The sequence below is a fragment of the Sphaerodactylus townsendi genome, linkage group LG01, assembly GCF_021028975.2.
Source record: "Sphaerodactylus townsendi isolate TG3544 linkage group LG01, MPM_Stown_v2.3, whole genome shotgun sequence".
NCBI classification, from domain to species: domain Eukaryota; kingdom Metazoa; phylum Chordata; class Lepidosauria; order Squamata; family Sphaerodactylidae; genus Sphaerodactylus; species Sphaerodactylus townsendi.
In genome coordinates this window covers 136,653,983-136,677,360 of record NC_059425.1, presented here as the reverse complement: position 1 = coordinate 136,677,360, position 23,378 = coordinate 136,653,983, and the positions used below count along the sequence as shown (strand labels likewise).

Genomic DNA, 23,378 nt, shown 5'->3' with positions numbered 1-23,378 from the left:
AGTCTGACTTATTTCTAAGCAACAATGTGCAGGCTTGTAACCATGCATATCTGTCCTGTGCACCTGTGCAGTATGTTGTGCCAAATATTGTTAAAAAAAAATGCGTTGCAGAAATTTGCGAGCATAGGAAGAGCCTCGGCAGTCAGTCGTCCTTCAAAAAGAACATAAACCCCGGAAAGTCCAGGATGCTTTCTCACGCTGGACTTTTTGCAGGCCAAGCGTGGGCTTCCCTCCTCCTGCAGAGCAGAGCCATGTGTCTGCTCAAGTGTGATTAACACCCCTCCGCCAAACCTCTCCCTGGGCCATTTGGAGCCAGCACGCGTCCACGCTCCTTGTTGACCCTTTCACGCGCAGCCTTTTTGTTTACCTCTCCAGCAAATGAGAGAAGGTGGCCGGCAGACCGCTCAGCAAGGGGGTATAAAAATCCTGCTTCTGGCGAGAGCCGATCCACAAGCCAGTTCCAAACGCATCTGCAGAGTCCCAGAGAGAGTCTACGTCTACGGGGAAAGCGCAGCAGCAGCAGCACCTGGGCTGACTGCTGAATAGGACAGAGCATGGAGAGGTCGATGCTCTGCCGCTGCGGCTCTCCTCCAGTCGAAGCACCGCAAGGCCGGATTTGCTGCAAAAGTCCTCCAGGGTACCCGCGCTTTCGTCCTGTCCCGGGCAGAGCATTCACCACGCGGGGCTCTTTAAACTAGCAACCTGCACTTGGGGGTTGCTTTTCTCTCTTCCTATTCAGCAGTGCCGCAGATCGCGCGGGAAAACACACAAGCAAATAAATAAAAGGCAGGCAGCCTAGCTAACTGTGTCTTGCTTCACCGTGCAGGTCGGAAGGATTTTGGAGACCTTGGATCGACGCTCCGAAAAATGCCGGGAGGCAGCGCTTGCAAAACCACAGTGCGGTGAGTGTGTCGGTGCTGATGGTCACCAGCGGCGATAATCCCCCCTGTTGCGGGTTGTATAAGGCTTAAGTCCACACGTTCAGGCCAGATGCCTTGCACGCAGGCCGAAGTGCATTGGTCAAGCCCCAAGGAATGATAGGCACTAGTCAAGCTCCAGCCTCCAAATAGGGCTATGACCAGGTTAGAGATGCCATCATTCCCCTTTTACTTAGGTACCTGGTGGGAATGGACTGCTTTTAAAAAAGCAAAACTGAAATGTTGGCTGGTACTGTAAACTAAATAAGTTTCACAAATGATAACTAAATCAGTATGTAAATTTAATATGTTTAATTACAATGTAAAGGCTATGGTGGTTGCTAAAAGGGATAAGATGTGGATTTGCACTCAGAGTTCTTTGGGTTTAATAACCTTGCATTCAACAGGTAAGAGGCTTGTGAAAATGCCCTTACTGATACTGTTCATTGTATTATATCACCACTGTTAATTAAATAACATTTTCTGCTCAAACTTCTAGCTGAGTAGTCTCCCTGAGATTACAGAAGATTTAGCAAAATTTACACAGTATACACACCCAGTCAGGTAAGATATAATCATAAATATGATTTTTAATATTCTTAGTTCTCCCTCCCCTCTCTCTATAAAAATGGGTGTATGAATGCGTGTGTACACTGACACAGCTATGTATGGGTGGCTGGTGGAACTCTTACATCAATTGTCCTGTGACTCTAACTGCAAAATTTCAACAGGTAGATGTTTCTTGCTTGAAAGAGGGACTGCTTTGCTAGCACAAATTCTGCTTGTCAGGAAGCCATTAAAAATACAGGCTAGCCATAAAAACCATTAGCCCAGAGTATACTTTTACATGGATAATAAGATCAAAGTTCAATCCCCCCCCCCCCCAGGAAAACAAGATATAATGTCTATAGAATATATTTCCCAATTTTTCTATTTCACATTGCTTCAGGCATCAAATTTTCATAGAGGCTGGAAACTTATTTATTTCATGTATAACATACTTTATCCCCAATAAGAACTCACAGCAGTTTAAATCAATATCATTTTCTCTGTCATATCCTTACATATCCTTTGAAGTAGGTTAGGTGAGAATGTGTGACTGGCCCAAGGTCACCCAGCAAGCATCTACATCAGATTATGGATTCAAACCTGAGTCTCCTAGATCTTAGTCCAGCACTCTCACCTTTATACTATACCGGTTCTTGTTTCCCAAGATGTGTTTCTTCTTCTCGCATGCTTTTTACATTGTGCTGTTTTTTTAATGACTTCATGCTGTTTCCTGGGGCGGGGTGGTGGTGGTAGAATCTTTCCTGCCAGAAGATGGGTAATGGTATAGTATAGCTTGATCTTGTCTGACCTCAGAAGCGGAGCAGGATTGGTGCTTGGATAGCGTACCACCAAGCAAGACTTTGCCAAGGAAGGCCATGGGAAACTATCTCTGCATAATCACTTGACTTCAAAACTGTTAACCTAAGTTGGCTGTGATTTTACAGCATTTTAAACATGAATCTCTCTTACTGCTTCCTAAGAATCCAGAGATGAGCTTACCATATAGTTTTATCCCTCAAAATTCCTTCTCCTTGAGACTGTTGTCTGCACCATGCACCTGTTTCATCTGGTGGGCAAGGTGTAGTGTAGTTTATAGCTCATTTACTGTAAAACTGGATTCCTGCGAGATATATTATACAGAGGCCCCTTCCGCACATGCAGAATAATGCATTTTCAAACCACTTTCACAACTGTTTGCAAGTGGATTTTGCTATTCCGCACAGCTTCAAAGAGCACTGAAAGCAGTTTGAAAGTGCATTATTCTGCATGTGCGGAAGGAACCTGAGCTTCAGTGTCTGAACTGGGACCACATATTTATAGCCTACCTTTCCTCATAGTTCAAGGTGCTTTACAAGTCATAGCCAAAACCTTACCATTTAGAATTAACAGAATCATATAGAATAACATTGTATTTTGTGTATTCCTTCACTTCATCTGAGGACTGCCCAACCTATGAAGTAGTAGTGAAGTGGGTTTGAAATGTTCTATGTCACATAGCAAATTTTCCCTCTGAAATGACTTCTTGCAGTTCCAAATTGTGTAAAAGGTACAGGCAATAAATGAGGTGCTATTAGTGGCCGAGTTTCCAACTGCTTGTGTGTACACAAATCATACTTGCTTAGATGGGATTTATGATTACTCATGTGCATCGGTTCCAGCCTTAATTTCCCATCTAATGACTATAAGGCATATTTATTGTTTGTACACTTAGAAATGACTGCATGTAAATAGTTACGAATCTTGTGGGATCTTGGTTATTTTAGTATGTAGAAGTATATAGCCCAGAAAAGGAAACTCATCACAGCAACAAGGAAAGTGGAGAGTCAGCTTTCGAACAGCCCCAGCTGGGTGACAGGTTCCATCCCTTAGTATACTGTGTGCTTATATCTGTCTTCCAATATTCTCTGAAATATGTATGTAAAAGTATTGCTGTTACCACAACTGAACTCTTCAAAAGTATTTTGTGTTACAAACATCACTTAATATTTTATTGTGTGGAAACCTTAGCTGCGAAATGCCTCTGAGTATGTTTGGATATGTGTGGTCAAATGTCTCATTAAATTTCCATTTTGTGTTGTAATTTTTTAGCTGTTGCTAATGGAAAGTAAGAATGGAGCTACATATTATGGAGTAAATATGCCGGGTTTGTCTCAAAACACTATTGCAGGAGAAAGGCCGTATTTGTGGGAAGACTCCTTGGAGCAATGGGAAGCTTAATTTGTGGCTGTATATTTGTTCCTCTCTGCAAATGCCCCCCCCCCCCCAAGCATTTTCAATTCTATTCTTCCTCAGTCATACATAAAGTGAAGTTGAAGGATGGGGATGTGTGTGTGTGTGTGGGGGGGGAGAATAGATAGGGAGACGGCATTTGCAGAGGAATTCATTCTGAAGGTGAAAAGCAGTTTCCGATAGGCAAGGTGCAATTATTTGGGAGAGCTGAAATAATCCCCTTGTATATGTTCACTGGCGGCGTGTGTGTGTGTGTGTGTGATAGAACCAACAGTGCAGTCCTTACACCTTACTAAGTCTACTGTAGTCAGTGGTCTCAGAAGGGTGTAACTGTGCTTACGATTGCATCACATTTCAGTGACCCAAAGTAATGTTGTGTCTCCAATACTGATTGTGCTCCTTGGATACCGATATTATCTTTAAATAATTTCCGAGTGTGGGAGAGATCTAAGCATCATTAGCATATTATATTCAGCCTTGGAATAGTATGTGATAGACTCTGATGAAGATTGTGAATGTAGACAATATACATTAAGTTAAACCTAATGGAAATCCAGTTTCTATGTGCACTAGATCATTGTATCTTCTTTGTACCAAAAGTAATACTTAAGATACCTTCAATTTCTTGCAGTTTATTTATTTTTCTTTATTATTAAACTTGTATACTGCCCTCCCCCAGAGGTTCTGTTGAATATTCTGTTGAATGTCTCTGAGGAATATTGAAGCTTTGAGGGATATTGTCCTTGAATATCCCTGAGGAACATTCCCATGCTGTTAAGTCTTGGTTCAGTATTGACCTTTCCTTTAAATAGCACTTAAAAAAAGAACCAACCATATTGTGTATTTCTTTTAGATTATTCTGGCCCAAATCCAGGTGCTTTGACTATTTGTACCAAGAAGCTGAAGCTCTGCTGAGAAACTTCCCTGTCCAGGCCACCATTTCCTTTTATGAAGACTCAGAGAGTGAGGAGGAGAATGATGACATGGAGCACGACACCCAACAGCAGAACTAGGCTACCAACTGTACTAAAACTGTACTCATGTATGGATTAATTTAATGTTATTATCAACATACTATTTTAAACTAATTTATATGTAAATTATTCTTAATTAAAAGTATTTTTATTTTTATAATACAAATATTTAATGTCTTTATATATTACATATCTCAAACACACACACACATACACAATACTTCTGAAACAAATCACTTTCTATAACATTAGCTCCATAAACTTAATTGAAATACCTACAATTGCTGAGGTAGCTAAATGAATAACTGTTGAGAGGAGAAGGCATGGGGATGCGGAGCTGAAACATCCCAACACTTGGTATCAGCTCTCATAGCAGCCATTTTTCAGTGGCTATTCTCACAGTTCCTAAATGGAACCTAGTGTGTGGAGCTTTCCAGTGAATCACACTCAGTGTACCCAGGCAGAGTCAAGTCCAAGAAAGGATTTATATAGGATGCCCTTACTAACGAGGCCAGGATCCTGCAAAGGTTCAGTCCTACTCTGATGTCGCTGTTTTTAGCTCCCGGAACCTTTTGCCATTATACAAGGAAGATATTTTTGGTGGCTGGTTCAAGGAAACAAGGAAATGAAAGAGATACCTCATCAATATCGAAGGCCAGCTAGAGGCCAATTACGCACAAGACGAATGTCTGCTGTGGCAAGATTTCTTGTACTGATGTATTTCCTCTAGCCCTGCTTTCCATTTTCACTCTCTCCATGGCAAGGAAATCCACTGATAGTACAATGTTAATTTTGCTTCACTGCCAGAACAGGACAGATTTGCCAGTGGGCACAGCTTTGCCCTGGACCTGTTCCCTCCACTCGCAGCCAGCCTGCCTAGTCTTACCCCCACACCCTCGTGCTGCTTTGCATGCTTTCCCCTTGCCCTCCCTGTTGCTGACTACTTCCCACTTCTTGTCCTGCCCTATTGTTTCTATTGCTCAAGGCCTCCCAACTCCTGCACATCTTCAGATCTTTAGATTTTAAGAAAATCAAATAACCATATCAATAGATCGATAAATCAATACCAACACGAAAAAAATGTAAAAACAATAAGACTAGTCGATCAGTCAAAACACCCAATTTGCCCCTGCATTTGATCAACAAACTGGGACATCTTCAGCCTCATTGTCTTATACACAAGCGATCAGTCATTCCAGACCACACCTGAAAAAGTCTGCTGGTCTCAACGCTTGGGTTTACAGCACATCAGGAGACAGATGATTGTGAACCTGAGGAGCTTAGCAAATAGCAGTTCACATCGTCCTTTTGCGATTTGGCAGTTTACACACTGCCATTACTTGCCCCTCACTTTCCACCATAAAAGAGAATCAGTGTTCAGGCAAAGTGTACAGATGCTGTATTCAAGAGTTTTCTTTAATAGTTCGCCTCTTTTTTGTTGATATATTGATAGATTGGTATATCAATCTATTGATAAGAGTAAAAATAAAAATTAAAGATTATATTAAAAATTAAAGTATGCAAGCATAATAGAGAACCCATTAAAAATCATCCCCCTGGACACAAGCAAAAAGTCAGCTGATGAGTAATGCCCTGTTGCAAATGGGGTGGTGGGTAATAAAGCCAAACATGCCCCCAAACTAGGACTCCCTGGACAATTCTCTTTGAAGTCGGGGGAACCTTGCCGTGCATAATCGGCCAGAGAGTTCATAGTTCAGTCAAGACTGACGTGTCTTAGCTTAATGGCAGATGAACCTGCTTTGAATGCAGATTGTGCAAGGAGGCAAAGATTAGTCAAAGTGCAGATTGTGCAAGGAAGCTCATGAAAATGTAGATCACGTACTTCGCTGCTGCAAAAAGATCACCCAGATCACTGGGAGCAAACAGAGGCCCAACTCACTTGCCAAGATGATCCACTTGAACATATGGAAGAATTACATCATCAGGACAGCTAAAAACTGGGGGGAACGTTGTCTAGAGAAAGTAACAGGAAATGAGAAGGTCAAGATCTTATGGGACTTTTGAATCCAAGCAGACAAAGTATTGGCACATAATACACTGGACATCACAGTGGTTGAGGACAAGAAAGTGACCATAGTTGACATAGTAATACCTGGTGACAGCAGGGTCACAAGGGCGCTGTTGTTAAAACACTAGGGCAGCACTTGAAATATCTTCAATCCGAAAAAATCAACATTGATCAAATTCAGAAGGTAGCCCTGCTGGGATCCACACAAATACTATGCCAATGCATTACAATGTTCTCCGTCTCTGGGTGAGAGTGAGGCTCAACTTGTAATGAAAAGCCAACAACCAGCTAAAGAACTGGCAGCTGTGATATTAAATTCAGATAATAATAATAATATACAGTTCCTGCCTCTTACAGCGCAATGCTAAGGATTACTCAGAATTCTACTAATTCTGCTCAATGGGAGTTACTCCCACAAAAGTGTTCTTAGGATTGCTCTGTTGGTTCCACCAGCTGAGCAGAGGCCACGTCAATCAACGCCAGCTCTCAGATAAGGACCTCCCTTTGCCTCTTTCAAGCGTTTGGTAACGCCTCTTTACATGTATCGCTCTCGCGCCTGCGCAGTAGTTTTATTTGTCCTCCATCCCCGCCCATTCAGGATTGGCTTCGGTGAAGGGCGGAGCCCGGAAATTGTTACCGAGGAGAGTGGCGGCGGCGGCGGCGGCACCGGCGGCTCAGCAAGAGGATGTTGAACGTCCCCGCTCAGTCCTTTCCTGCCGCTGGTTCACAGCAGCGGGTGGCGGTGACAGGGCGTAGCAAGGTGGGGGAGTCTCGCTAGACGAACGTTTTGCTCTTGCGGGCTGGTGTGGGGGATTGCGTAGCCGCACCTGCAGAATCTAACTGTGTTGGGGTTACTACGGGCGGGGGCGGGGGGGTTGGAAGTGGAAGTATGCGCGCGAGGCATAGTACCACTTCTTATTAAACCCTCCTCTCCGTTAGTAACCCCAACACAGGGGGCTGTTTAGCAGGTGGAGTTCTACCGGGGCCTGAAGATGTAAAGATATGGGAAAAGCTTCATCTGTTATATACTTGTCATGCAGCGGCTAAATGTATTGTGGTTGATGAAGTTCTTGTCTGAATTATGTGTGCAAATACTTAGGTATGTGCGGTAGCTGTTCTGGAGTTTTGTCTGTGTCGTATCTAACACTGATGAGTTTACTTTCTCCCTCCCTTGAGAGTACCGCATAGTGTTTTTTTTTTAATGATAGCTGCCTAAAAGGAGAAGGAGGGAGATGCCAAGCGCAGACCTAATGCGAGATCATGAATGTGGTTAGTTTAGGCGCAGACCTAATGCGAGATCATAAATGTGGTTAGTTTAGGCGCAGACCTAATGCGAGATCATGAATGTGGTTAGTTTAGGCGCAGACCTAATTCAAGATCTTAAATGTGGCTAGTTTAGGTGCAGACCTAATGCAAGTTCATAGATGTGGTTAGTTTGTTAAAACCAAGGTTGGGTTTGGTCGTGGTAGTTCAAGTTGTGTTTAGTCTTGCCAAATGTTGATTTGTTAATCTGAATTAGCCCAGTTGATCTGCTTCAATTCTCAAACTGCTAACCTGGAATCATAGTATTCCACATGTGGAACTTTGTATTGTATTGACTGGTAGTGGAGAACTTCTGACCTCCTGAAAGCCATGTGGTAAGACTGCAAATCTGTTAGCTGATTCTTGCTGAATTATGTGGTAGATAGTGAATTGTTCCACCATGAAACAAATTCTCTTTAGTGAGCTGTGCTTTCTGAATTTTACGAGAGCAGCAAATCAGTGGAGATTCTGGAGTATCTTTGAATTTCTCATGGCTTGGTCCCTGCAAGCATTCAAATCTGAATTTGCCCATTTCGAACAATTCAACCCATGGAACATAAGCATGAACTCTTTAAACATAATACCTGTTACATGTAATAATAGGATAGGATTATACTCTGTTGTGACCTTTACTGCATGCATCACCTTTCTTTTAATGTGTTGTGATCTGCTTTTTGCAATCCACTTTCTACATTATTGTGTTTTTTGCCTTCAACAATTTTTTGTCTTGTTTTTTAGTTATGTAGTCTTGTTGCATTGTCTGTTGGATATTTTCTGCTATATATAGATATATTTGTGTGTGTAAATAAATTCACTTTGAATCTCATTGAGAGAGGTGAGCAATGAATGAAGTAAATAATAAATATAATTTGTTCTGTAGTAGTCTATCAGTGGAAGTAGACAAGCTGAGCTGATACAACCTTTGAACTAGATCCTGTGATTTGTCAGTGGAAGGCACTGATGGTCACCAGTCTTCCCGAGAGCCATCCAAGTACTAACCAGAGGGTGATCCTTCTTGGCTTCCGAACTCTGATTAGCCTGTGTTATCCAGACCAGGACCACATTTAATAACTTGTGTGCATTTATAGAAAATACCAAATACTAATCAATGTCTTAAACGAATAATTGTGTACAAATAGTGCAGTATACAAAAAATAAGTAATTCTTTGAGTTACTGATTTAATGTCACTATTTAGGACTAGCTAACAAAGAGTGCTATTTTTCTATTTAAAATTAAACTGATAGCATAGTAAATTAATGATTATACTTAATGGAAGGCAGCAGGTATCTATGAGCTGCCGTGTATTATTTTTTTTACTTAAAAGTGGGTATAAGTACAAATATATTTCTGGTGCTTGGTACTCAAGCCCTTTAATAACTTGATAAAAGAATGTAAAATTAGAATGAAGAAGGGGTATCTCCCATGTATTCTGTTTTCTGTTATAGTTTAACTGTTTTGTGCTTCTACTTAATGGTTTTATAGGTTGCTTCAAAATAAAGCTGAGGAGTTTTGCTATTACAGCATCCAGCCTGGTTTACTTTCATGCTCTTGTAGCTAATGTATTCTTTTCCTTCTGCCTCCCTGTGTCCCTTTTTTAGGTACCTTTAAAACCAGGCCGAAGCCTTATGGACTGGATTCGGTTAACTAAGAGTGGAAAAGATCTTGCTGGTCTGAAAGGAGGATTAATAGAAGTGACTGAAGAAGTGCTCGCCAAACATAATAAGAAAGATGATTGCTGGATATGTATAAGAGGTGGGTTGGTTGTTTTTTGGTGATATTCATGTATATTGATTTATTTTTATAGCTGACTTCATATGGGCATAAAGAGTGTGAAGGGCCTCTTGCCCAAATAAAGTTTGCATGTGAAGGGCTTTTGTTTGTGATGTATTTTTGCATACATAGATCACGGGGCAGGGGGTGAAAAAATTGAGTTCATTATAAAAATATTGAATCAGTCTATTGATCTAAACAGGAGGTTTCCACTATTTTTGAACCTGTGGGTACTAGTGGAATTCCAATACAGCATGGTGGCTAGAATGATAAAATGTCCAGAAGGCAGAATCCACCCCCACACAGAGAGGAAGCCCAAGTGCCGCTGTCAAGATGAGTACTGGAATGGGGAGAGAGAGAATAAAGCTAACACTGTGGTGGTAGCTGCCGCCAAAATATTATTTTAATCTGCATAGCCAGTCAGAAAGTCTGTTGGGCAAGAGTACCACTTAGCTATACCCACTTTCTAAAAATACTTGGGTACCAGGAAAGGTCTTGACTGGCATCATGTGTGGATCCCTGATTAGATAAGTAAAATTTCCAGAAATTTGTATATGTCTAGTGTATGGAATGCTGTAGATAATTTTGCAAAAAAATGTTTCATGCTGTACCTTTTGGGTAAAACCTTGTCTTTCATTTCACTTGTTCCAAGGGGAAAAATATTAAAGTTTCTCCTCCCCAATTACCCCTGCTTCCTGTACTCATACTTTTTGGTGCTACATATCCTACATGTGAAAACTATTGTCTGTGTCTGTGCCAGGGCAGCTGACTGCATCACTGCTGTGGTGAGGCTTTCTATGGTGTTTTGTTATGTGGCAGCTGGCAGGAGATAACACCATAGCTGGCTTTAAGTGGCTGCAGCTATGTCAGCATCCTTAGCATCTATGTTGTGGTGTTCCTTGGAGGTGTATATTACAAGTCCTTGGCCATCTGCCAGTGATGACGTAGGCCACAGCATTGTCCCCCAATGGACACCCAAAGCCCTACACATCCAGTGTGAGCAGGTATGGAAGCACATCTGACTCGGGAGGACCCCTGCTACCCAAATTACCATTTGGGGTCCTGCACCCCATGGTGCCCTTGGCAAGTCTTAGGGTTAGTGATGGCCTATTGTGTTCTGGCATGATCTGGCAGTCTTAGGGTTAGTGATGGCCTATTGTGTTACCCTGTTTGTAGGGGATCAGCACCTCCCAGAGGTAAGCCGTTCTTGCCCACCCACCCTTACATGCCAGTCCCCACACTGCACCTGGGACAATTGATCAAAGTCTCCATGGAGGGCTTCTTTTGGACACCCAGTCCCTCAGCTTGGCAATCACATTCTTGCTGCAAGCACATGTTGCAGGGCCTGTTCGGGATGAAGCAATGAACTGTTGTACTGTGCATGGCAGCCAGAAGCTCCTGCAGTTCCATAACTGATCCTGTGTTACGTCTCAATCCTTGAATCAATAAACAGGCCCTGGATTGTTGATCAGTAGCATTTATTGGAAAGGTAATGAAGCACCCAGCTTGCAGGAAGCAAGTTCTGCCAGACCTGGCTTTTGCACCCCTCTTTATCCAAGACCAATCTCCCCTTCCATTTCCCCAAAGAATGTGAGAAAGAGTTACATTGGAGCCTGGAAGGCCCCAAGGTCGGGAGTAGAGGTTCCCATAGGAGTAGAGTTGTCAGGGGTAAGCATGTTTATCTGTCCAGCTTGTGAAATACTGAAAGTGAGAACAAAGCAAGAATGTTCCATTATCAGAGTGGTTACATTTAGAGGCAGAGGGCATACATCGAAAAGCAGCTACACGGTCAGGACTGCATCTCAATCACCTAGATACAATCACAGTCTACATTTATGTGGCCTTTCTCCAACTCAGGAATGCCTGTCCATCAATAGGTGCCATCCCTGACACCTTAAGGCAGCCAACACAGAGGCAAGCAAAGTGTGGCTATTGGCACCCCTGTGGGCATGGATAGGGGCTTTTTCAGGCCCCTCCAGAGCTCTCGGTTCTGTGTTTTATCATTCTTCTTTTCCCATAAAAAGGGGATGGAGTGGCAAAGATTGCAGAGTTAGGAATTCCCACATTCAGTGAGCAGAAAATATTCCTTATCAGTATATGGGTTTATTTCTTCTGGCAAAGGCAGCTATGGAACAGAAATTTTTCTGAACGTCCCGCCACTCTGATTAGTGAGTGGGGTGTTGGGCAGGAGCGTACCTAGGCAAACTGGCGCCCGGGGACAAAACCTGAGTTTGGCGCCCACCCCCCGCCCGGCGTATGGGCGGCCACCCTCCCCCACCATGACCAAACAATGATTTTTTGTACCAGCTCACAAAACACCTCCCACTCCCATCAAAACATACATGGCTCTCTCCCCACCAACTCTTTTCCTAATTTCCTAATCACAACAACCCTTTGAGGTAAGTTGTTAGCCTGAGAAACAACTCCAAGCCAGTGCAAGTGGGTATTAAGCATGTAAATCTCTCACAAATCACCCCCAGCAAAACATTTACCAAACAAATGTCAGCATCATCTCTCACAAAACACCTCCAGTGGAATCCACCCCCAAACAGCATCACTTTCAATGGTGTTTAAATGAGGGAGCTCAGATTCTTCTTTTAAATCTACCTTAAAGGGAGAATCTGGGGTCCCCGGTTAAAACAAAATTGAAAGTGATGCTGTTTGGGGGTGGATTCTCCCCCACTCTGAAACAGCATCACTTTTGAGAGTTGGAGATTCAGATGAAACAAATAGCAGATTCGGCTGGAATCTGGGCAAATTTGGGCACATTCGGACAAAAAGTGTCCGATTATGTCCTGCCCAAATATGAACAAATGCGAATGCAAGGTATGTGGGGGTGGGATATTTTTGGTGTTTTTTCGGCCTGCAGGGAGGGCATTTTTAAAGCTAGCGGCACCATGATTTCAGGGCATCATCCAGAGACTGTCCTGATGATACCACTCGAGTTTGGTGATGTTTGGTTCAGGGGCAGCAAAGCAAAGTTATGGACGCCCAAATGGAATGCCCCATCCCAATTGTTTTCAATGGGAGCTAACCTGAGATGGGAGCTACCCATCTGAGGGACCATAACTTTTGTCCCCCTGAACATAACTTCACCAAACTTGGGTGGCATCATAAGAATAGTTAACAGATGATACCCTGAAATTTTGGTGTCACTAGCTTTAAAAATGCATCCCTTCCAGGCACCCCAAGAAATTTGCCCAAGATTCGTTGTTTTGCAGTGACTTTGCTCCATTGTAGCTAATGAGGAATTTCTGAGGCAGGCTGCACATTTTTGAAGATAGAGATGCCAGACTTTCAAGGTGGCTCCAAGAGACCTCCTGGTAATAGCATCCAAGCTTGGTGAGCTTTTCTTCGGGGGGGGGGGGGGGGGTTGAGAGAGTTCTGAGAGAACTCAGCCCACAGGCTTTCATATGCAGGAGCGGGGAAACAAAATAAGCCTTTTGGGCGCCCATAAAATTGAACCCCCAGAAGCAAAGGTTTCCAAACCTGGATGCTATTACCAGGAGGCCCTTCTGGAACCACCCTGAAAGTCTGGTGCCTCTATCTTCAAAAATGTGCAGCCTGCCTACACACTCAGAAATTCCCCATTGGCTACAATGGAGCAAAGTCACTGCAAAACAAAGAATCTTGGGCAAATGTCTTGGGGTGCCTGGAAGGGATGCATTTTTAAAGCTAGTGACACCGAAATTTCAGGGTATCATCTGGTAACTATTCTTATGATGCCAACCAAGTTTGGTGAAGTTATGTTCAGGGGGACCAAAGTTATGGTCCCTCAAATGGGTAGCTCCCATCTCAGGTTAGCTCCCATTGAAAACAATGGGGATGGGGTCACCCCCTTTGGGGGTTCATAACTTTGCTGCCCCTGAACCAAACATCACCAAATTTGGGTGGTATCATCAGGGCAGTCTCTGGATGGTACCCTGAAATTTTGGTGCCGCTAGCCTTAAAAATGCTCCCCCTGCAGGCCAGAACATGAAAAAACACACAAACGACCCTGAAATGTTGGTGCCCCCCCATGTGATCAAATGGGGGGCGCCCGGGGACATAGGGTACCCCCTGTCCCTAGGCAGGAACGCCACTGGTGTTGGGAAAGCAACTGTGCGTCTGTACAAGTGACTGATCCCTCCATAGTGCAGTCCCAGAAATCCACCTCACATCACTTAGTGGTCATCCAGAGCTATGTTCCTAGCTCTGAGGGTACTGGACTTTGGGGGAAGTGGAAGGTGGTTGGAACCACAGCCTTGGCACTAGTTCTGAGTCTGCATGGCAGGGAGCTGTCAGACAGAGTCCTGTGCCATGTACCCTACCTGATGAATTGTGGGGTGTCCTGGCTGGACTTTTTTTAATGGCTGGGGGAATCCTGTTTGGATGCTGGGAGGTGGTTTGGTTGTCACAGGGCATATGGGTTTGATTGGTAGCACCCTTAGTGGTCATCCAGAGCTGCTTGAGATCTCATGAGCATGGTCACAGGAGAGCAGTTTTTTTTTACCAATCTGTGACCACCTATTAGCTGAGCCACCTTTTTTCCTGGCACAAATTTGAGCCTCCGTCAGGGGTTTCCTGGGCTGAAAGGGCTAAGGGGGCAGGCTAACTCTGGCCATGCCCCACAATCCAGCCACAGTTACACCAAATTCAGAACTCTACATCTGAGTTGCACCTCCACCAAGCTGCCACACAGTCTTGCCAGTGCCCAGGAGCAGCATATCAGCACTGGGGGCCTGTACGGGCCAAACTGGCCCTTATGGCAGCATATTTGTGAGATAAGCCGGAGATGGAAGCCAGATAAGCCAGAGATGTAACCGCTGAATTTCATAAAGGTAGAAGAGTGTTCTATTTAATTGTAGTATGCATGGACAATATATATGTTTGTATATACATATTCATGCATGTAACGGTTTACAGGCATTATGGGGGGATCTTTTCCGAATTCTGTAAAATGACAGCAGGAGCTAAACTAAACCGTTTGCATGTATTCCAATCCAATCCAAAAACTTTATTTGGCATAAAACCGGTGTGTGTCAAGAATTCCAAATACAATCAGAAGGTCATTATTGCACATCTTGTAGTACACAGAGTAAAAATATAGCAACAGCTTCCGAGATTTCAACATTAGAATCATTCATGTACTCACTTATTTGTATAGTGTTTCATTTGTGCTACAGGCATCATGATTTTTAGAGATTTTCTAAAATAAAAATCATGCTTACTGTACTTCTACCTATGTTTGCATGGTGGAAGGGCCACACAGAAGCAAAATGTATTTTCCTCTTGCTTTTCAGTAATGTTGGAAATGGTGCAGGAGATGCAGGTTTGTGTTTGCCTGTAGAGATCACCCTGCAGAGATTACAAACTGCAAGTGAACATAAACCTTGGCTGAACATCTTCATATTCAATGACCAGAAATGTACACTAGATGGCACTCTGAGCCCAAGTAGGGTGCAAAGGCTTTTCCTTGTGCAGCCATGTCTTGTTGTGTCAAGAGGCACAACTGTGTTTTAGATAAACATGACATTTTCTGGGCCGTATGGTATAGTATTCTATGGCTCTGTCTAATGGCAACCATTCTCTTGAAACAATAAAAGCATCAGTTCTAAACTTTAGAATGTAAGGAGAACCATCCTGGATCAAACTGAAGGCCCATCTAGTCCAGGCCTTTCCCCTTTTTTTAATAGATCCTTTTGGAACTCTTTGCAACCTGTTTTTGTCTTAATCAACCTAAATAGTTTGGTGCCACCTCATTATTCACCTCTAACGCCTGGTCATTTGTGAACAAAACTGAATAGCACTGGTCCATAATCCATAAGATGACTTGTCATCTATCCCATGACTCTAAAGTTTGCTCAGGAGTCTTTGACATGGGACTTTGTCAAGACATTGTCCAGTTGAACAATGTCTGCTGGTTCATTCCTGCCACATGTTTATTGACACCTTAGAGAATTCCAAAAAGTTAGCTAACAGATGTTTTGCCAACTGCCTATGCTACATAGCAATTCCTCTGTGGGGCCCTCTGACCCTCAGTAGTACTGCTTGGAGGCTGCTAAGGGCATGGGCAAAAGATCTACTTCTTCAGTATTGTTCAGTGTTGGGAAGCTTGGATCCAAACGGTTGTTTTGTGTATTATAAACCAAACATGTGAAAAATAGTTTTATTTACCAAACCACAAAAGAATAATGTGATTCCTAATTCTAGTACATGATCTATTTTGTCTGTAGTGTGACTATCTGATTCTGACTGTATATAGCTGTCTGTCTCTTTTCAATACAGCAGTATCGTCAGTCTGTATTGCATACAACATGTTTCATAATACAACTTTCCTTTAAGATCCTTGTATTACTAAGTGATTCGGTTTGTAAGAAAATCTGTATATTTTAATGATTTTAGTTTTGCTTATCTGAACTTGTTTCCCACCCATCACCGAAGTCCCAGGGCAGGGTGCAGTTAGAAAACACATAAGATAGTTAAACATAATAAATCTACTTTAAAAACCATCCCCACCCCACACCCTAGCCCTCCTAAAATACATCATAATCCCTTCCCGTAATTCCCCTCCCCCCAACACACTTCAAAAATTTGACTGGAGCTGCACCGATAGTGTCAGTATAATGATAGTTAGTACCAAGTAAAAAGGGAAATATTGGGGCGGGGACTGTCTTTCAAAGTTACAGGGCTTCTTTTTTACTCTTTTCAGGTCTTGTATATAATGTCACGCCATATATGGAATATCACCCGGGTGGTGAGGATGAGTTAATGAGAGCAGCGGGGGCAGATGGCACAGACCTCTTTGATCAGGTAAGCATTTCAGGTGGCCATGGAAACATACGCCCAAAATTGAGCACTACTGAAGGCAGTAACGTAGGTACAGATTTTTTATGGGGTGGGTTCGGTGACTGAGGGCTTTCTGGCTGTTCCATTCCATGCCTTGTTTCAAGCAAGCTGGACATGTAATGGGAGGGGTTTGAACCCGAGAAACCCCCTCCCCCCTTACCTACATCATTGACTGAAGATATTCTGTTGCTTGTTGAAAACACTGCTGTTCTAGTCCGTCCTTTTCAAAACTGCAAATTATGGATTTTACAGTATTTTTATGGATGTGTTGAAAAGTATTAACTGTTTTTTCCTTGCAGGTTCATCGTTGGGTCAACTATGAATCTATGTTGAAAGAGTGTCTGGTTGGAAGAATGGCACTTAAACCTACCGTCGCTGTGAAAGGTATACATAATTGATAATACGGAGACAAGTCATAATAGATATAATATTTTACCATTTGAAGCTGAGGAGTTGCCCTCTGAAGCCAGTATCATCAGGCTTGAGTCTTCAAGAAAATCACTCAGTTTTAAAATGTACCAATATATTTGCACATGTAGGTGTGCTTTGTGTAATATGTCACAGACAGCAATAATTCTAGTGCTATTACACAGTATGCTGGGTACACTTCTCAATCTGCTTCTCTGTTTGTAAACACATTTGTACTTTATATTTTATGTGTGCATGTAAGAAGTTGTAAATGTACAGCTAAGCAACTTAATTGGAACCTACACTACTTAATGTGGGGGGAGAGGGGACCCCTCTGATACATTCTATAAAATAGCTATGTTGCTCACTGCTTGGTGGAATTAAGTAGCATATAGAGTTTCTGAATTTGGCAATACTCAGGTGTGCTACCCACAGTTCTCAACTAGCATCGTAAAATATCTGCAGACCTACTGGAAGCTGGGATCAGTTGCTGAAGCTCTTTCTAAAGTGAAGCTTTGAGCCTCACTTTTGGATGTTTTTTTCCATTTGCTGTTTTTAGTGCAACATCTAAGATTTTGACTTCAATGCAAAAAAGTTGCAGTTGGGTTGCCCTGAGCAGCTAAGTGCTTTTGTGTTGTCCTTGGGGTATATGTGCACCTTTGTTTCCTCAAATTCATATTGTGTAGCCCTAAGAAGTAATCTTTTAGCAGGAGCATTGTAATGGGTTGAATGGCAGAACTATGTAAGAAGTAGTGCAGGATACAATCAACATCCCAGACCTCACTTCCTTTACATCCAAGTTCTGTGTTGTTGTTTTTAATTGACTCTGGTAGCAGATATTAACAATATTTGCAAGAAAATGAGCTGTCACCACGTATATCACACAGCAGAGAGAAATTGTTCCAGGTCTCTACGTACTGGTGACTTGGCATGTTAAAAGCATTGCATGCTTTGTTTCTACCTGCGCTTTGGTTTGCACAATGATTTTTGTATTCTGTAAAATACCGATGTCATTGGGGAACTGGCATTTACAGAGCATAATGCAGTTTCTGTGCGTATTGTTTATAAAGTCTGGTGTCAGTTGCATGGCTGATATCATAAGGAGAAAAATGCTTAAATGTAGTATTCCCAAGCATGTTTAACTGTGTTTTTGTGTGTGTTACATTAAAAAGCTAGCCATTGTTGTAAGTTAGGTCCAATTATGCATTTGCACAGGGGCTTTACCACCAAGGATTTTTCTCACTTTTTCGTGCACCAGCAGCTTCAAAGCCAGTGCTGGAGGTCACAGAACCTATTTGGGGTTCCGTGTAAAGAGGAGAGGAGGACAGGCATAATCCCCTCCCCCTTGCTCTTGGCCCAGCATTCTTGCCTCAACAGAAATGCTGCTGCTGGCAGTAAAGGAAAGGGGGGCAATTTTGCTCAGCACTAGCTATTTATTTTCTCAATTTTTTTTTCCAGAGGGCTTGGGGTTTCTGGAAAAGGTGGGGGGGCGACAAAAATGTATGTGCTTTGTTTGATCCATCCCTGAATTGTGTCATTTTTAAGATACTTAAGAAACATATCTGGGTATGGGTATGCATACTCTGTTTCTTGGTTTGAGGGCTTTGTCTTAGTTCAGAACTGTTCCATTTTTAATGCTTTCTTACTTTATCTTGTTTGACTATTATTTACTTTTCTGTAGTAAAGATTTTTTGCCCTTATGCTCAGAAAGTGCATTATAACTTCAGAAGTTCTCTGCTATCATGATTGATGTTATTTTCTTGCATACTTGCAGAGCCTTGTCAAGCTATACCTGACAAAAAGGAAGTCTTCAATGGTGAGTTATGTTAACGATATCCATTTTTTTCTAATAAGGTGGCATACAGTCATGCGATTGAGTGCTGGAAAGGAGCCGGTAGTTACATAGGTCAGTTTCCTAGCCAAACTGTGGATCATCTGTCTCAAACCCTGCCTTCCTTTCCCAATCAAGTCAAACCATGTAAGCCGAAGCACAGGGCACCTCAAGCAGAAAGCAGATACACAGCAAAGGTATTTGCAGAACATCCAGTCTTGAGCAGCTCAAGCAAGAGAGCCAAGTCCCATGATGCAAAGCAAGAGAAGCTCCCTGAGAATATTCCCCAAGGTTTCTTCAGAGCTGTAAAACATTCAGTGCAATCCTATGCAGAGTTGTTTCAGTCTAAACCCATTGAAATAAATGGGATTAGACTGTAGTAACTCTGTTTAGGAATGCAGTTAGGCCCCCTATCCGCAGATTTACCACAGGCAGGGGGACATGTGGGAATTAGGTATATAGATAATATAGTTCAGAAGTTAATATTGCAAAGGTTGCTCTTGAGCCATATTGCATTCATTCAAGCGTTCGTAAGAAAATGTGCCTTTTCTAAGGGAATATCATGCAGCTAGTCCTCCTCTGCATCCCCCTCCCCCCTGTCTTTTGTGTGTTTGGATATGTGAGATCTGAGCATGCCATACTTCTAAAAATATTTGTGAGCGGTTTTTAACAAATTTTATCACTCCAACATGTTTGATGTAGAAAGGTAGATAATGCTGTGTCTAAGCTATGCTCAAAATAACAAATTTAACACTACACCTTTCCCGTGCATTACACTGTGTTGTAAATGACATGTGACCAAGGTGACCTCTCTTCCTTTGAGTGAACCATTTATATTACAAATCTTCCATAGCCTGAAACAAGATTTGGTGCTACTAGCCAGGATTTCTGCTTGACTAGTTGCACTGATGGAGTCATGATCTATTTGTCTTGGACTCAGGTGTGCTCATATTTTACAAAAGGAGGAGAACATGATACTTGGATATTCAAGTAACTTGGAGTCAAGTCTCTAAAACATTTTTAATGCAGTTCTATTCATTGTTAATCTAGTCTAAATCCAGTGTTATCTGTGAGCCTACCTACATGGGTCTACCTAAGTACATGTAAGCAAATAGTAGAAGCAAATAGCTTGGATCCCAATTAATGTTTCTATAGGCACAAGGACATTTTACTCACAGAGAGAGATTTTCTCACCTTGACCCTACCACTGCAACCTGATATTCAGTGGAAAAATTGTGCATCATGAGAGGAAATCTTTGGTTCCTGAAAATGCTGGTTGGGATCCAACCAAATGTGCTGCAGAATAAGGAGCAGTGAAGATGCATGCCTGAAGCAGATATAAAATAGTGATCCACTAGGTATAAACTGTATCAGGATCGAGGGATTAATGTGGTGGTTCAGGTTTATGGGACTGAGTAATCTTCCTTTAAATAGTTACATGTCCATTATCAGAATGGCAGAATGAATCCTGATATGTGCTTTTAAGACACATCTGTTTTCTTTCAGATTTTTTAATGTAAATTTGCACATTTTCATTTTTGTAGGCATGTTTTCTAAACCTAAAGACTTGGATAACAGTTCCAAAGAGCTAATTCCCAGGTACTGTTACATTTCTCCTCTTCTCTCCCCACCCCCGTCTCAGTAGGTCTCTTAATGTTTATATAGGGGCTTTATAAGTGGTATTTGCATGTTGTTTGGTTATTGATTTAAGATTTTTAATAAAGTATTTTACACAGACAGTGTGAAGGAATTGAATCCTTTAAAAAAAACCCTTCAGTACTGCTTTATGGTTCCCAAGTTCCTTGCCAGTATAATCTTATCTTTATTCTGGAGCATTCATGTTTGCTCCATTCCTAAGTCTAAAATTACTGGCAACACTTTGATGGCAAGGTGAGGCTGTGCGGGTCACTAGTAGACCAATCTGCTTGCATGTAGAAGAATCTCCAGCTGAAAGGATCAGGCAGAAGGTGATATCCTGAGCCTGATATCTTGGAAAACGGCTGCCAGATTCAGTCATTCACGTAAGAACTGTCACAAACCTGGAGTTATGTGACCCATTGCCAAAGTCTTAAGTCTTAAGCTAATACTTAAGTGGCAATTCAGGAATTTGTTGAGATCTTAAACGTTTTATTGTGTAACAGGAAGTGAACAGGTAGCAACGATGTGGTGTTTTGCTCTGAAGATAGGGTGTTTGAAGACAATCTGCTTGTCATGGACAGATCACTACATGGCTGGGTTTAAACGTACAGGGATACCAAAATGCTGCAGGAGTGGGGGAGCAATGAAGATGATCTGCCCCCATAGCCTGGTGGATCCAATTGGTTTTCATACGGCATGTGGAGATTTTTCTGCTGATTCAGTTGATTCAGTTGATGCCCTGGCTGACCTTTGGAGTGAAGAAATGTCTCAGGCAAAGGACGAGATTGCTCCTGGGTGCCTATGTCTCAGGTTTGTGAACTGTGCAGCCCATTAGTTTGCTGAGGAGCCAAGTACTATAAAATGGGAGACTGCTAGGGTGACAGTGGAGGAAGACTCAGAAGGAATCCAGCAATGGATGGGCTAAAACCTACTCTGTGGCAATGTTGGAGGGAAAAAATAATACTCCTCCGTTACCATTGTATCCTCCCAGTGTAGACCTGCAGGATTCCTGTGAGTGCTCAGGGGCTTAGTAGGTTCCAGCCTACAGGAAGAGATGGACTGCAATCATGGATAAAATTGCTTGCACCTGTTCCACTAATAAGATTGGATGGTTCCAGGGTGCTAATTTGTCCAGTTGTGAGAGTATACCTTTCAGCTTGCCTAGTCTGGGAATGGATAATATTCTTGGAAGTTTAAGACCTATGACCTGCTATACGGCCCTTGGATCTTCTGGCTGCTTAAATGTTCTGGGGCAAGGCTGGCAGACTGGGTCGAGGAAACAGTGAATGCCTCCCTAAGATAGGGGTGAGCCAGCTGCACACCTTCCCGGACAGAAAACATTGTGCCACTGTGTTGCTCACCCTAGTAACGTCTAGGTTAGATTACTGCAATGGAGTCTGTATGAGGCATCCCTTGAAAGCTGTGAGGATGTTGGTACAGAATGCTGTGGTTCAGCATATTGACAGGGGTGGGTCTTAAGGACCATATTACTCCAGATTTGTTCCTTTTATACTGCCTTTCAATTTACTTCTGGACCTTGGTGGTCAGCCACTTGTTGCTGCTCTGCTGACCCTACCTTTCCCCAAGTTCTCTGACATACTATGGAGATATCAGGGGAGAGATAGAGACTTGCACTGTGTTCCAGAGACACTTGGAACACTTTGTAATACTGATGTGAAGTAAGAGATGAGACCATGCTGGTCACAGAGAAGAACTGATCTCTTATTGCTGACTTTGCTCTGAACTTTGGAGTCTGAGGTTCCCACAAAGCACAGTGTGAAATGGTCACCACATACTATCAATTGCTAGTTATACCTGCTGGTATAATTGAATTATCTGATTTGGGCAAGTTTCTTCAGAATATCAACTGGAAGCAGGTTTTTAAATGCATAAATTTTTTCAAAAGATTTATAGTTTTCTCAATACATTTCAGTTATGATTGGTTCCAGACAGATGGTACAGTCACTATCGTCATATACACAAAACAAAAGGTAAATATATTTGGTAGAAAAGAATTAGAAAAAATATAGGTTTTGGTTTTTTTCTGTGACCTCCGCAGTCGTAACAACTACTTTGAAATGGTTCCTATTTTCCCTCCTCTGTAAGGATATTAACTCTGAGTCGGTGATAGCTGATCTTCAAGAAGGTAGACTGCGAGGAGAGATCATTGTGAATGACTACTCATTCCTTCTGCATTTTGGTAAGCGCTTTACTGGCAAATGTTTTGAGTGCAGCTGATTTAAAAACTATACAAATGATTTCCAGCATTATTAAAATTCTACTGGGTTTTTCACAGCCCAAGCTCTGATGTATTGTGGGTTAACTCAAAAAGACAGGGCACAGCTAAGTCATATGTCATCTGCATGATCTGTAGAAGGTCTCAGGTGCACTCCATGGCATCTTCAAGTAAAAGGACCAGGGGCGAATCTGCATGGGGAAATGGGGTTACCTGGTCTGCAAAATTGCCCCCCTCCCCCATGACCAGATGCCTTTCACCACGAAGATGACAAAGCAGCAGGAAGTCCTGCTGCCTCGTCATCTTCAGGCTACCTTGGACCTGACCATGTTTTTGTCGGGGCTCCGTGACCCACAGAGCGTGGGGCTCCACAACCTATGGGAGGGCGCCTGGAGGAGGTTTTGTCCCCCAGCACCATTTCCCCCTCATACACCTCTGAAAATGACCAGGCAGTCGGCTTAAGACCCTGGAGAACTGGTGCCAGTTTGCATGGACAGCATTGACCTATGGTCTGATGCAGTGTTAGGCAGCTTCACCTGTGTCCATTTGTTCAACACACAAATAATGTTCTACGGTAGTAGTTTCCAGCATATCTGAATGTTTGAGGGTACATGGGAAAACCATATAATGGAGGAAAAGTGTACATTAATTTTAACAGTGTAAGAC

At 42.6% G+C, this 23,378-nt stretch overlaps 2 protein-coding genes across 3 annotated transcripts in view; both read left to right on the top strand.

Annotated features, from left to right (window-relative positions):
* The first annotated feature begins 265 nt into the window (after positions 1-265).
* Positions 266-4,821, top strand: RIPPLY2 (ripply transcriptional repressor 2). Its single transcript, XM_048495221.1, has 4 exons — positions 266-637; positions 827-902; positions 1,417-1,481; positions 4,549-4,821. The coding sequence occupies exons 1-4, from the start codon at positions 555-557 to the stop codon at positions 4,706-4,708; spliced, it is 384 nt and encodes a 127-aa protein (XP_048351178.1). The 5' UTR covers positions 266-554; the 3' UTR covers positions 4,709-4,821.
* Positions 4,822-7,310: 2,489 nt separating this feature from the next.
* LOC125431896 (cytochrome b5 reductase 4) overlaps positions 7,311-23,378 on the top strand; it is a 31,118-nt gene continuing 15,050 nt past the window's right edge. For both annotated transcript variants that reach the window (XR_007244360.1, XM_048495092.1), the window contains exons 1-8: positions 7,311-7,458; positions 9,600-9,753; positions 16,463-16,563; positions 16,899-16,983; positions 18,782-18,823; positions 20,383-20,437; positions 22,410-22,467; positions 22,583-22,676. Coding sequence is in view for 1 of the 2 variants with exons in the window: in XM_048495092.1 (XP_048351049.1) it covers positions 7,384-7,458; positions 9,600-9,753; positions 16,463-16,563; positions 16,899-16,983; positions 18,782-18,823; positions 20,383-20,437; positions 22,410-22,467; positions 22,583-22,676 (664 nt within the window). In the remaining variant the exon portion in view is untranslated. The remainder of the gene's footprint in view (positions 7,459-9,599; positions 9,754-16,462; positions 16,564-16,898; positions 16,984-18,781; positions 18,824-20,382; positions 20,438-22,409; positions 22,468-22,582; positions 22,677-23,378) is intronic.